At 36.9% G+C, this 15682-nt stretch overlaps 2 protein-coding genes across 3 annotated transcripts in view; both read right to left on the reverse strand.

Moving 5' to 3' along the window:
* mapk8ip1b (mitogen-activated protein kinase 8 interacting protein 1b) overlaps positions 1–9414 on the reverse strand; it is a 45134-nt gene extending 35720 nt beyond the window's left edge. The window contains exon 1 of one of the 2 annotated variants that reach the window (XM_032560485.1): positions 9225–9414. In XM_032560485.1, the coding sequence (XP_032416376.1) occupies positions 9225–9301 (77 nt within the window). In that variant the 5' untranslated portion in view covers positions 9302–9414. Of the gene's footprint in view, positions 1–3019; positions 3425–9224 lie in introns of those variants that run through there. The other variant, XM_032560486.1, reaches the window with a different exon arrangement.
* Positions 9415–10744: 1330 nt separating this feature from the next.
* Positions 10745–15109, reverse strand: LOC116718210 (guanylyl cyclase-activating protein 2-like). Its single transcript, XM_032559930.1, has 4 exons — positions 14854–15109; positions 14614–14763; positions 11982–12090; positions 10745–11901 (listed from the first exon to the last, which is right to left on the reverse strand). Exons 1-4 carry the CDS (start codon positions 15049–15051, stop codon positions 11774–11776), a joined length of 585 nt encoding a protein of 194 aa, XP_032415821.1. The 5' UTR covers positions 15052–15109; the 3' UTR covers positions 10745–11773.
* Positions 15110–15682: the final 573 nt, after the last annotated feature.

A 15682-nucleotide genomic window follows, 5' to 3' on the forward strand; every position in this document is an offset into this window, starting at 1 on the left:
GGACAGTGAAACAGAAAAGGGAAAAGAAAATAAGGCGGTGGGAGATAAAACGCCTTGACAGGACAGAGTGACCCTGATGCCACAGTGAATTGTTGGTAAGTTGGATGCAGCCACCAGAGCAAAGCAAGACAGTGAAAGACATAGCAAATTACATTGTCACAATGAAACACAGAGACATCACATAGACTAGAAGGCAATGAGAATGGTAAATGGCAGTATGCAAACTTGCATGGCAAATACTCTAAATTTAGATCAAGCTGATGTGAAAGCCAATGTAAACACAGTTGTCCTTTACATACTGTATCTCAGGGACTCAGTTTGGTAAGGGTTTGCCATATGTACACCATTCTCAATAATGGAAGAGGTTATCAATACAGTAGATGGACTGAAACATAACTTCCAACAAATCTTTATAACTGTTATAAATATTTCCAGCAATGATCTATAAAAAATTCTACAAGCTGGAAAAACAACAAGCAAAATTACTAGAAAACAATATATGATGAGAGTGAGGAAAGATTAACTTAAGATTTCATTTTATGTCCAGAATATTATAAAGTATGCCATATTTTGTGCATAATAAACTAATAAAACCAATGTTTTATTAGTCAGACTGAATTCCTTGCCTTGGCAAAACATGAGCAAAAATCTACAGGATAGTAAAATCCACAAATATGTTTTATTAGTTAGACAATGGACATTGGTTCAAACTAGTAAAATCTATGTTCTATTAGTTAGTCAATAGGATATTGACTTGTAGTTTGTTCAATTGAATAAAATTAGTCAACAGAACTAGTTCTAGTTAACTAGTTCTAACCAAAAGTTAATTCTAACAGTTCTAACTAACTGTTGGTTGCATTCCAATTGTTGTAGTAAGCATTCAAGCATTTAAATGGACCTCCTTTCTAATCAACAGTTAGAATTAACTGTTAGTAGTTCTAACAATGCAAACAGTTAGAATTACTTTCCTAATATGAGCAAAAATCTACAGAATAATACAATCCACAAATTTCAATAAGTGTCTGGATCAATTTACACACAGAAAGTCCCCATTAAACGTGTTAGCATTCAAAGCATTTAAATGAACCTTCTTTCAGTGCTACAGTGTGACTGCCATCCAGAAGAGGGTGCCGCTAGTCATTCTTAAGTGGAGCCAGCTGATAGGTGTAAGAGAAATAATCATGGCGATGACATCCCAAAACAAGAAAGTGAAAAGGACCAAACAGAGTCCAGGGGGGGATGCCAAATTCACTAAATGTGATTTGGTTTTGAAATATAAACGCTCCAAGAGCTCTGTACGTTATTGCCTTAATAACGCTCATTCAGTTGTGCTGAGCAGCAATAACTTCTCAAAAATTATTGATGCGTTACAATGTGATGACAGAGAAGTGGAGGGCATTACACAGGAAAAATTGTAACAAGATTGAAAAAGATATGATACCAAAAAGCAAGTTTGATGATAATGATAACCAATAAATTGTGTCTCTAATAAAAACGCTTACATTTCAATTTAAATGTTCCTTTTCCTTATGCATAACATTTCAATAATAGATCAGATGGACAATTTATCCAAATTCATTGCCCTTAAAGCTTAAATGATTAAAGTCATATTTGTTGTACATATTTGTTGGATTGTTTTACATCGTCGTGTCTAATATTGTAATGGCTAAAAGAAAATGTTAGTAGTTATTCTTTAAGTGAATCATCTTTTTCTCCTTTTCATAGTTCAACTACATTTTTTCCTGTTTTCCTTAATATGAAGTACTCATGGATTGAATTAAGAAAGATATTAATATGTCAAATAAAAAATTGGTTTGCTGTGGATTTCGCTGCTTGGGCAGTTTCTGGCTGAAGACGCACTTTTAACAGGTCATTTTCACTTTCTCCATGGAGAAATCATGTAGTGCAGATGGACACAGCGCTGCAGGACTGATGTTTCAGTTTGTACCACTACGGATTTGGGCTAAACTGCTGCATTATTCTGACAGTGGGAGGTGACAGGGCAGCCAACTGGCATTTGTGTGTCTTCATGGCATGCCTCCTGGCGTGCATTGATGAAGGACAGCATGACCTCATGCTCAGGAAATGACGGCCCCAACCAGCTTATTAGTTATGCGAGTCTACAGTTTAGCCTGCTAGAATCAACGGAGCTATTTTTATCCATACCTTGAAACATATAGTTTTTATTTACAAATACTAAGAAACTAAATAAATAAGCATTTCAGATCTCCCATGTTTATGTGCCTGGAACATTTATATCTCTGCATGCTACTATAAAGTTTCAATAAATCTATTGTGGGTAAATAAGGTATTGATCTGAAAAAGGTGGCTCAGAAAACATAAACAGAACTTCAAAAAAAAGATCAATAAAGTTTGCTTGACCTAAATTATAGCAAACATGTCTGAATATGTAACAAACCTTCTCCTTTGAGCCAATACTCTGTTATCAACATATCCTGGCCAATAGTTCCATATCTTGGCAGATTCAAGCAAACCTTTTAAGTCGTTCTCTTTATATATTCCTGTAAATTCACAGATCACAGGATTTTTTCCCAACCAAAAAATCACAAGACTCAATGCAGTCAGTTATTCATCAGCTTCGCCCTCCTGCAAGGACGAGACAGGGGGAATGAGCCGAACCAGGACTGTCCTGACAGATTCAATACATCAAGTTACAAAAAAGAAACACTCCATCATCCTGTGTATGAAAACAAACTGTAAAAACAGACAGACTCTTCCACAGAGTGCTTCTTCTGCACCAGCGCTGTTGCCATAACGTACATGCACAACATAAGACTTCTCAGGTTCTATTTTTGGTCAAATTGTCCTCTCCCTCTGCACGTTCTGCATTCCTCCTTAAAATAAATGTGCAGTCTCGTGCATCCAGCCTCTTTCAAGGGCTTGCCTGCTTGAGTTTTCCAATTGCAAGGAGATGGCATAAAATAATAAAAATAAATACAGTTACACACTCACAAGGTCACACTCATCCGTGCGGCTGCTCACAAAAACAATACCCTACCATTTTTCCCACTGGTCCTCCATCCAACCCTCTCCTCCTTCCCCTCCCGAGTCCATTCTGTACGTGAGGAGGGCATCCACAGGCAAGAGAAGAGAAAGATGAGAAGGCGCAAGAGGGTTAGAAAGTGAAGCAGGGAGGGAGAGAAGGAGGAGCAAACAGGAAAAGAGCCGGAGGAAAAAGGAGGAGGGGTACAGCGTGCCTGGGTCGGTGAGCTAGGAGTCCGATTCAAAGCTTCGCTTGCTACCGCTCGCTCGGAGGGAAGAGATAGATGGGGTAATTGTTTGAAGCTGTGGCGCTGAAGCTGCCAAAAGAGGAGTAGTGTTATATAACCCGCACGGTGCTGTCTGCATCAGATTTACTACGCCACTGCAGAAAACTGCTGGTGTTAGCAGATCATTCAACAGCTCGGGAAGCCCCAACAGGAGAATCATCAGCACAACAGGACACTCCCCTGTCTCTGTTTCTCTCATCTGAACAGTGTCAAGCTAAATTATTCATGAGGAACATCAGTCATCAAAGTCTGCATTTCTTCATTTTTGTCTAGCTCTCCATTTATCTTCTTAACAAAATGTGCTGTATTATATTTATTTGTTTGTTGTGACATTATGTTTGGATTTGGCAATATAACCCACATAAAACATAGCTGGCTTTTTATGCAGATTTTATGACAGTGTCACTAAATTATGCTTTATTGCATCATTTTTCAGATAAACACCAAATGTTTTATCGTTTATAGCGTTTAAGTGTGTTTCCTCCAACATATTTGTTATGGCAGCCTTAACTGAGCAATTTACCAATTGTTAGTATGTTACTTGAGAAGTATAAACTTTTTAGTATATAGAGCTGATGTAAATTTCTTTAAAGTCATGTGGAAAGAAACCCATATGATAAAAACAACAGTCCATCCACAACACCAGATAAAGACATGACAACAATTTTTGAAAAGCTACAAGGAAATGTTCACAAAAATGCCATCCATAAAAGCCCCAAAACACTTTGTTGATCAAACATTCAACTCCCTGGTTATGAGCTAAATGTACTTGGACAGGGCTGGTAGCCAGTGTTATAAAAATAGCAAATATTGGCCTAATTTGTCTAATCGCTAGTCTGAAACATTAACCAGCTCAATGAAACCAAATTAGTAAGACAAAAAGTTTCAGAATTACAATATCAGCCATGTCATTTTTTAACATTTTGGTATCGATCCCATAAGTCAAACTGGGCCAACATTAATAATCAATGTTTATTTCTTTCTTGTTACTGTTTCTGTATTTTATATAAGCTGCAGGCATCATAGATTTAAGAATAGAAAAAAAATAGTAATTTTAACTTTGTACTTTTTTCTCGTTTTTTTTTATTGCATAACATCTTAAAGTACTCTGTCATCTGTCTTCTATTCAATATTGTATTAGAAGTCCTTGTCCTTTGTTCCTTAGATTCTGCTGCTTGCCATTAGACTATAATGATATGTTTAAAATACTGCCTGAAACTAAAACCACCATCTGGTGGTGAAAACTGCAGGTAGTGAAAGTAACTCACCTGAACTGCAGTATTTTAAAGAATGATTTACTCTCTAAGTATTGAAAGTTAACTAGGTATATTATGTCTACCTGACAATATCAGACTTCACCCTTCTAATTGAGTAGCTATTATCAGTTTTTGGAACTTTATGTCTGAATACTGCTAGGTGTAACACAAATGATTGGCATTAAAAGCAAGGAGTTTAAATCTCTTACTAATAAAGTAGCTACCTTACTAAGTTACTTTTTGTAATGTTGAAAAATGATTAAAATCTACCATATAGAAATGAGATTTCATTAAGAGGTACATTTGCAAGCCCCTTTTTCCATTGACGGCAGCTTCATAGGTAAAGTGATAATGCGCTTCAATTTGAGCCCCAACCCACAGAGAATATGCAGGGGCTGTATGAAAGTGTGAAGTTTTAACACTTTTTAAATTACTTTAAATCACTTTACAATTAAAATGGTATAACCTCAATGAGGTATGCAGAAAGGGTTGACCATACAACCTACCATATCATGTGGCAGCTCCTATTTCATGCTCTGCTGAATTCAGTCACCAGGGTTCATTGTGGCCTGTCTGTACAAAAGCTTGTGATTACATCAAGTAATTCAACTAGAGTCTGTTAGTATCTCCTTAAAATATATTCCTGGTGTATACTTAAAGCCATCTCAATCTAGAAAGAGCAGATGAGCTGATCCAGAAGTTGTCAATTTTGTTCAAATTGCCCTAATTTTATATCAATTTCCAAAGATATGTGGGGGATAGATTATTTTTGCAAAAGACAGAGACAAAGTAGACCTGCAGTTTATTCACAGAAGGGCGGTGCCGTCTGTGAATACATGTCTGGTCAGCAGAATTAAAGAGAAAGCAGTAAATAATCAGCAGAGGGGAGCTGCAACCAATACAATTACTGTCCAGGATGTCAGTTCCTGCTGAGGGTGAAATTCAAATCGGTTTAATTTGCATCCTTGCTTATCTTTAAACACGAGAGACAGACATTTACAATTCAATCCAGTTGAAGGATCCTGAAAACATTTTTACATAAAGGTAATAAAAGTCAATGAAAAAGCCTTCTGGAAAATGGCATTATTCAGCATTATGGTCCTGTGCGTATTGCTATGCTGCCTCCTATCGTTCCTTACAAGCCACATTGTTACAGATAAGACTGAACGGATCACTTCACAGTTTGCAAGTCACACAATGAAAGAATAACTGAATGGTAGAACTGGTTGAAGAATCTCAAACAGTACTTTTAGAATAGCTGTTTAGCATCAAATAATTCATTTCAAGTTTCACCAGGATAATTTCAACAACAAATGATACATGCAGTCTATATTATTTGAAAAATATAAGATTAGCCATTTATTGAATAAGGAAATGAGATATCAAATCTGATATAGACTGAATTGTCAACCACTATCTGACAGATACATCTTTTCTCACAGGAATGCCTTATAGACAAAGACCTATATCGCTCATATCTAAAATCACTACCAGTGAGTATTGCAAAACACACAGGTTTTGAGATATTTGACTGGATGCAGTCAAACTATGGAACTTGAAAGTTATCTGTTTGTAAAGGTTACTGTCAAAAACGCCATCAAAAGCAAGAACTTCAGTTTTTTTTTTCCAACTGTATGTTAGAGCCCTGCCATCTTTCCACTATCCCTATGTGGTTTATGCAAGAAGGCTCAAAGGTTCATTTAGAAAAAAATCTAAATATATATTCTCACATAGGCAAAATACCTTCTAGTCTCATTTCGATTGGGGACTAAACTTTCAACATTTGTTAAGTGCGGTTCACTTTCACACAGAACTGTTAAATAATCCAAACCTTCCGAAAAACATGTTCACCTCCTCGTCTGTGGTGGCGCTGCACTACTGAAGGAAACGACACAAAACCCCCGAAGAGGTTCAAACGACCTTAGGCAAACTAAGATCGATAGCTATGAATTTTAGGTTCAGACTGAGACTGCAAAGGGATTCTGCTGTTGATATCCACCTCGGGGTGTCGATGAGGGGTACAGACTGGATGCTTCTAGATCGTTTGTGTGGGCAGATGACACACAGCAGCCATCACGTTTCGTCTGAATATGTAAGAGTGTATCTTTGTGTGTGGTCTATAAAATACCGAAATAAAATCAGAAATACATGCTGTCTGCATTGATAAAACTACTTGGCATATATACTTTCAACCTTTACATCCCCACAGTATGATTAACTTATTATAACCAAAGCTTAAACACGCATAACGTCGATGCTTAACTGAGTTTACAAACACTGCACCTGATGCGGTTAGCTTTAGCATGTAGCGCCCACCAACAAACAGCCTCAAATATTACAGAACAAATAATTAATAATATCAAACCCAAATTAAACATTGCGTATCTGTAGCAGCAAAACACACGACAATTGTCTATGCAGCTATTATTAGGTTAAACTTACTTTTGTCAGCTACGCACACAACTTGAGCTGCTGCTGCTGCTTAACATGTCCGGTTCGTAACAGACTAGTAAAAGTGTTGCGTAGTTCTAAATTAAAGAATGCACTTACCAACATTCACCACTAGATGTCTCTTGACACCTTTATACAAACTAAATGTTTCCCCAAGGTCTTCTTCTTCTATTTTTATGGCTGCTGCCAAAACATTTAAGGTCCAACACCACCTTCTAGATTGGAGTATATGCTTTATTTACTTCCCAAAGTACCTTCAGTGCTTTTCCAACAAACTTCCTTATTCACAAAGCGCAAACAATAATGGAGTACTGTAAGATTTTAGTGGTTGTAGGATTTCTCTTTTGTCTCTGGTAAAATACCACAAGCCATGTCTCCTTGCAGTGCTAGAATTACACATTTATTTAGGCTCTGTTGACCCAGAATGCCTTGCGCCATAGTTTGCTTCCTGCTTTTGGAGTGATTTATGGTCCGCTTGCATATGCTTTCGAACCGTGCCAGAGTTCACTTCAACTGAACCGAGACCTAGGCGAACAACCTAAACAACAAACAACACAGTTTGCTTTATTGGTTTGCTTTTCAAGACTGTAGGTTCAACTCATTTTTCCCCCAAAACCTCAGCTTAAATATGCAAGATGCATTTGCAAAACTACGGAATAGCTAGCTGTATAATGTTATTTGACTATACAGAAATGTATTTTGCTGCACCTTGACTTTGCTGACTAAAAATGTTATTGTATTCAAACCCCTAATAGAACTAATGTTTTCAGCTTAAAGTGGAACTGCTCCCACATTTAAGACAATAAATACATCAAGTATAAGAGCTGCAAATGCAGCAGTGTGGTTGCCCTGTTTTTAACATCAGCAAGTACGAGAGGAATTGATAATTCAAGCACAGCACGTGAGGGGAAGAATGTCACGGAAACAAACATGCCAACATATGGCTGATCTGGGACCAATCCAAACCTGACTTTGTTTTCTGGCCTCCTTTCATGTCAGGAACACTACTGAGATATTCCTTTGATCACAAACACAGGAGAAAACACAGAATCAAGTTTTCAGCGTGATTCATATCTGTTGAATCTTTTTGATTATCCCACAGATTTCTTTTTGTTTTATTCTTTTTGTTTTACAAATCCGTTTTGTCTATGGATTGCTTTTTATTTCTATGCTGAAGTTTTTTTTTTTCAAATGGTTAAACTCAATGGAAGCAGATTTTTTTATTTAGTTTGATTTAAATTATTATCTGCTAGTCAGACACTGAGTACAACCACTGTTGTAAAGAAAATGTCTATAGCAGAGAGACTGGCATGTTTATGTACAATACTGGGATGGGAAAAGACTGAGCCTGAGGGAGGGTGAGTTTCTGTTGTTATCTCGCTGGGGAATATTGATCAAAGGACCTTCAGCCACAAAGTAATGGTACTTAATGAGCATAGCTTTGGCCACAGGCATAACTGCAACCTCTGAATTTATATGAGAGTGCATGAAGCAACAGCATGCAGCTGATTTCAGCTTGTCTATCTGTATATTTAATCAGCTTGAACCAGTCGCATCTATTATTTTTTCATTTCTATTTTTAAGCAGTTTATCAGTTTAATTTGTGCAATAAAAGATCCATCCATGTTCAGTCACATAAAAATAAATCAAAAACATGAACAACAAACTAATACATAGTAAGATAAACATAGTAAATTAGATTCAGGATTGTGTAAAGAAGGTGAACCATATACCAACACTACAGTATACTGATATGTCAATAAGAGCTGCCCTTTGTAAAATTATGGAGGTGGACAGTTGATGTCATCTTAACTTCAAAGCTAAATGTGAAACAAAACAGTTTATTTTAAAAACGAACCAAATGGGCTCAAGCTAAAGCAGTTCCACTCGAAATGCTGTTGTTTTAAAGACTGCAGAGCTTTAGAGGTTTGATCAGATTAAGAAAAAGTAGGTTATGCGACATATGCTCTGTGAAGGTGCAGCAACACCGCTCCTGTGGGACCAGACACGCCCAAAATCAAAAGATGCTTCCCTAAAATCCGACGCTCCAAAGAAAGGGACCAACGCTGCTCCTCCTGCTGCAGCGGCGGATCCGAATAGCCAACATCAGCACCCACCAACTCTGCAGAGTCTCACCCGATTTGCCCCTGGCGCACAGAAGCCAGCTCGGTGAATACACAAGCACCTCATTTACCCCTATTCAGACTCTTTCTGCCGGACTTCTTACCTGAAGCTGGCCGGAGAGTTCACCTGGATGCTGCGGCCGGACGGTGGTGTGGCTTTCCGCTTCTCTCTGTCCGCCATGCCGCCGCGCGTTCATGTCTCCACCGACTCCGCTGACGGTGTAAAGCCGCCCGGCCCGACAGACACCTGAGAGGTGCGGCGGCGAAGCTGCTGGGGTAATGCCTTCGAAGACTCTGGAAAAAATGGCCACTTGTCATAGCTATCTAGGGTGTATTTATTTATTTAATAACGCTTGAAAAATAAAACAAAATCATAAGTTTTATTTTTATTTTAATAGAGGCAACCAAACTCATCAAAGATACAGCACATAAAGACATTGTACACGTATTAGCTTGATATATTAATTGCAACCTACAAAACATTTAAAACGAGCATTATTTGTTAAACAAGGCAGCCTGCAGATCATGTTAATAAGTACTAATTTGACCAAGAACTCTAAATCTCTTAATTCACTTGTGAATCTCTTAATTCACTAGGTGTTGTTTTTCGGCTGTGTGTGACTTAAGTTCTGCTGTGAAACAGTTTCCTCTCTGCGCTTCATTCCCATGCACACGAGTATGGACACAGTCTGATGAAAGGATTAACATTGAAAATTGTCATCCTACTTTGCAATTTTATGACAGGCATTACAAACTGATGAAATATGCATGTGTTTAGCAGTTCATTCATTGTTTGAGTCTACAGTCAATTCTGCTGTGTTTTGGCCATACATGTGTGATTTTTTTAACTAACCTTTTTTATAAACCTCCCACTTAGTGAAACATTCTCTCATCCAGCTCAGAGTAACAAGGACAAAAACAGTTTATGTATTACAAAAATACCACAAAAAGTCACACACAATAGGCTTATACAAAGTGATGAAATATTTAGGAATGAACCTACAATTTGATCCCATGTCTAAAGAATAAATCTTCAGGTGAATGACAGATAATTGAATACATGCTCTATTAGCATTTACTGCATAATTCATTTTAGTGAAAAAGTATTTTCTAACTATTTATCTATGCTGATTGTATCCTTGTTTTGAGTCAAAATGTACAAACTGTAGGGAAACCTTAAGTCCCCTCCCTCTTTTTATGTCTAAATTGTTCAAATTTGCCTGTCTTTTCGTAACAAAAAACCTAAAGACAGCCTACAATAACAATAACAAAATGTGTCCACTTAATTTTGTCTGTTGATTGTCTTTCTAATGGCGAGGGTAATAATCTGAGCGTGCCTATTGATTCATGCAAAGTTTGACCTCAACAAAGAAGCTTATTCTTAGCTAAAGACATTAGCAAACTAATTTTAAAGCTGTAATCCACAAACCAGTTATCTTTTCTTGTCTCTTATGCACTTTATGTGATTACTTAATGAAGTGGCACATTATACTGATTAAATACTTTTTATTCTTTGTTTGGTTACAATTAATAGTTGTGTATTTGCCTATAGTACAACAGTCTGTGTCTGAGTAACAAAAAGCCTAGACAACTGAAAAACAGATAAAATATTTAAACAGAAAAATATGGTTAGTTTTATTTTATTCAGCAACCCAAACAGATGTATTTACAATTAATACCAATTAAAAAGGCATGGACAGCTATTCATGTATGCACTTGAAAGCAGGGCACAAAAAAAGTAAATATGGAACATAATATAAATAGGGAGAGAAAACAGATATGGGGTTCCGCACCAGCATAATGGCATAAACTGATCTGTTTACACTTGGTCTTATGCTAAGATTTTAAAGACATGGCTTATTGGTGACTATGATGAAGGTTTCAAAAAGTATTTGGTTGATGTGCACAACTGTGTAACTGATAGCAAAACATATTTTTATTAAAATAATAAAAAGTATTCTTTCAAAACTGCCAGAAAACAAGACAAAGCAACATTTTGCAGTGTTTCCTTTATGAATAGGTCTTAAAATGAGCATTTAGCAGCAGTAAAATATTATCTACAGTGAAAAATATTATGCCAACATATATATTTGCATATTTGCAAATGTGGATACTTATTATTAAATTAAACAGTACTTAGAGATCTGAGTAATATAACTAAGCAGTTAAATTGCTGATACAGCATAAAATGAAATTTCAAAAATCTACAAAAAGCCGCAAGAAAGTTATTTTTTATTAAAACATTGTATAGAGTCATTATTTACTCATTGACACTTAATGGCAATAAGGCTGTTGGTTTGAGTAAAATGGCCCATTAAAAAAAGCTAAACATAAATTCATAATTGAATATTTTAAGTCAGCAGAATGAAACATAAGAGCAATTGTAACAATGAAACTACAGAGTCATATGCAAAAACCAATAAGCAGTCATTTTGTATATTCTTACAATTGTTGTAATGGGTTCTGATAGTGCCAAAAACCAAATTGTGGTTAATGTTAATTAAACTGATTGAAGACAATATGTTTTCAATTTGTGAATGTGAAACGGCATGTACATAAATGGCACAGACGTGTGAATAAAAAAATAGTCTGTTGTATTTCTGCCACCATGACTGCGTCTATTTCACATCACAGCAAAGGCAAAGTTGACGCATCAGAAATGTGCACTCTTTCTTCTGTTCTCCAGAACCCATCCAGCCGGATTCATGTCCAACCTCAACATGTTTAGCACCCATGGATCTTCCTGTGCACCTCTAATAAACTCTTCCAAAGTAATGTGACCTGTGAAAGCAGAAAGAGACGTGTTTAATGTTGTCTTCTTGTAGTACTTTTTCTACTACATTGCAACACTGTTTTCTCACCGTCTCGGTCAAAGTCAACAGCATCTAATATTCGTTCCACAACCTCGTCAACTGAAAGTTGTGTCTCGCTCATGTCTTTCTTTGAGCACTTTTTGATCCGATAGATACTCTGGAATAATAGTAAAGAAAACATGGAACTGCAGACAATATATTTAGATAATTCCCTGCAATGTTAGCAGCTGGAACTCCAAAAATAATAAATGGTTTCAGGACATTCACCTCTTAATTAATGTGGTAAACATTCAATGCATTCTATATGCACTTTGACTTGTAGTCAAAGTGAGCAGTTTTGTTGATGTAATTCCAATCTAGCAACAAAGATACAATAAAATGTGATTTTCTGATGAGCTGAGGCTATCATCGTAAACACACCCTGGGAGACACACTTGAGCAGCACTTTTTATTGATCAGCAGCCGCGCTTGTAATTATGGACGGCAACAGCTACAGCACTGGATCCCACTTCTGGTCCTCAGCCCGCCCAGCTGACCTACATGTTTCGGATCTGTCTCTGTCCCTGTACATCAGATTCAGTTGATATTGCATGACCTCCTCTGCATGCCATCAAGTGCTTCTGAAGCCTGTTGATCTCCCAGTTATTTCAGTTAGATGTGTGGCAGCAAGGAGACACCTAAAACATGCAGGACAGGGGGGACTTGAGCTCCAGGGCTAGGAACCACTGAGCTACAGCATTTTATTAAGATAACAGTGACTAAATGAAATAATAACCAGGCAAGTTCACTCAAATTCCCAAGAAAATCTTAGGTTTATGATATTTTATATAAAATAAATAATCTCTTTTAAGCTCTTGTTCTGCTCAGTTGTTAGCTTGACTCCCACCTGATTCTCCAGACTTTTAAGTGTGTGTTCAGACCAACCCAGGACTAGAGTTCTGAATCAGACTCTAATCCGTTTGTCTAGAAAGTCCGAGTTTTTGGGGAGGTCTGAATGCAAATTTGAATTCCAAAATGGACTTAAAAACCGAACTCGGATTTGCCTAAAAACCTAGGTCTCGGTCCGGTTGAAGTGGACTCTAAAACGGTAGAAAACTTGTCTGAATGCAACTTGACTAGTCAGTTTCAAAAGCAGGAAGTTGGCTACAGTGCACAGCTATATGGACATTCTGGTCAATATATTACTCTCTGCTCTGCGGGTTAACGAAGATGTTGTGTCGGTTGTCATATTAACGGGTTTGCGTGCCAACATTAAGCAAGGAAAAGCAGAACATAAATGGTTTGAAGTTGTTTTACAACTTTTTATCAGCTTATTGTGCCATTGCTGTAATTTTTAAACCTTTAATAAATGACATAAACTTAACTAATTGCCTCGTTTGTTTAAACATAATCATCAAATAGGATGGAGGAATTTGCTTAGTCCTCTCTTGCAGCTTGATAGAAACCAAAGTGTTTATATATTTATATAAAGGGAGAATACTTACAAACATCAGCAATTTTCTCAGTTTTAATTTAAGCCATGTTTATAGAGATTGGGTAAGAAATAAAGGCGCTGCGATCATTTTTGTGATTCCTGCTCATCTTGCAGGAACAGCCTGGTTTAGTGGACCGACTCACCGCGAAGTAACGGCGCCTGCAGGAGCGTCGCTAGCGTTAGCGGCTAACAGGCGATGTCCAAACCAGTAATGCATATCAATGAAGAAATCCTACAACCGCTAAAATCTGACACTGTTCCACTTTTGTTTACTTTTTGCGAAGAAGAAAGTTGCGCTGGCCTTCTTCAGAGGTTTTGTGTCGATTCCTTCAGCAGTTCTTGGTGCAGCGCCCCCACAGGCGATGGGGGGAACAGGTTTTTCAGTTAGTTTTAGTCGTTTGACACAGTGCAGTGTGAATGCGAACTAGAGTTCTGAAAATGTAACAAAATGTTGCAATTTTAGTCCCCAATCCAACCGAGCCTACCAGACTATCCGGTCTGAATACACCCTAAGAATCGGTAGAGACTAAAGCATTTCCACTAATATGAATGAGCTAGTAGGCTAACTGTTAACATGTCAGAACTGTGTCCATTTTACGGCATGACTCCCCCCACATCTTGCTGCTTGCTGTCACTAAGCTGACTGTGTAAAGCATACTACACTTTGTACCTGTCTTAAAAGAAAAAGAGATTTTACTCCTTGGAAAAATTCAGTTGTAAAGATCAGTGACAATCATGGTGTGAAAACTAAAATAGAGCCAACCATCAGCCGTATTAAGGTAAAGCTGCTTTAAGACGAGAATATTTAAGCTACGAGTGGCATGTCAGTAAAGCAGCTGACTGCAAGCTGGCTATCTGAGTTCGTATATTTACTAATTACCCAGTAAAATCAGCTTCTATGTTTGTGTTACCTAATAAGGATGCTGATATTTTTAACAGAAGTTATACTAATACTTGGTTTTCTGTTTCAAATAAAAGAAGTTAAATCATGCAATAAATCTTTGTTTGCAAAAATCTTTTTTTTCATAATCTCATGAGGCAGTAGTTTCTAAATTAGTAGTATTGAAATTAATATTGTATTTTTAATCAAATGAGACTAATTAATGTGATCATAGAAAAAGTGTGCTCAAATATTTTTCATCAAATATTTAACAAAGTAATGTAGAAATACAATAATAAAATGACATAATATTTTATCAGACTTACATCAATTATTGAGCGTAGCTCATTCCTGTCCACGTAGCCATTGCCGTCTTTGTCATACACCTTGAATGACCAGCGTAGTTTATGTTCCAGGTCTCCCCGGAAAACGAGATTCAGTGCTGCCACAAACTCAAGAAAATCAATTGTATTGTCCTATAAAAGATAAGTTAAAAGAGAAGGTTTGCCTAAGATTTTGATACATTGACTGATATGAAGAAAAGCAAGCAGGCATTCCTTTCTTACCCCATTCTTGTCAAAGGCTCGGAACATGTTCTCCGCATAATCAGACGCTTCCCCTGTTGGGTCCACACCAAAGAAACGTTTAAACTCATGCAGAAAAAGAACTCCACTCGGGCATTCCAGGACAAATTTTTTATACATATCCTGAAGAGCTTTAACGTCAATCTCCTCACAACTCCCTGTTTGTTGAGTCTGCCCCATCTCTAAATGCAACAGTCCATAGTTAGGCAGTCGGCACCGTGACCAAGAGACCTGACTTGAAATGCACATCTCTCGATCCTGGGTGGGGTTTTTTGTATAAGCCTTGGGAATCCTCTTGTGGAATCCTCCAGTTTGTACATGAGCCAGGTGATTATTGTTGCCTCAGGATTAGTGACAAAACATTGTGTGCTGGTAGGGTTTCCCTTCAGTGGGGTAGACCAAACGACAGTAACTAGTAATTGATGTGAGAATATTGTACAAATTTATCAAATAAAAATAAATTAAGTATGGATTGCCATATAAATGTGAATCATAATTTTTTTCTGAAGGGTATACATCTGACTAAAAACTTTAGATTTGATTAGTAAATGTTAGTATAAGTTTTATCTTTTTGGCTTTACAGATATGAACAAATCTTTATAATTAAATGTTGGTCCCTGCAGCATGAATATGAGATGTTAATAAATAAATAAATAAATAAATGAGTTTTATAATTTATCAGTCATTAAGTTAAAAGTCAATATGAAGGACAAATTCTTTAGCAATTCATTGAGCGATTCCTTTTACAAATAAAATAAGCTAACTATATTGTTTATTTCTCAGCATTACAATCGATTCATGATTAATCAAA

The sequence above is a fragment of the Xiphophorus hellerii genome, chromosome 4 (genome assembly GCF_003331165.1).
Source record: "Xiphophorus hellerii strain 12219 chromosome 4, Xiphophorus_hellerii-4.1, whole genome shotgun sequence".
In the NCBI taxonomy this organism is placed as follows: domain Eukaryota; kingdom Metazoa; phylum Chordata; class Actinopteri; order Cyprinodontiformes; family Poeciliidae; genus Xiphophorus; species Xiphophorus hellerii.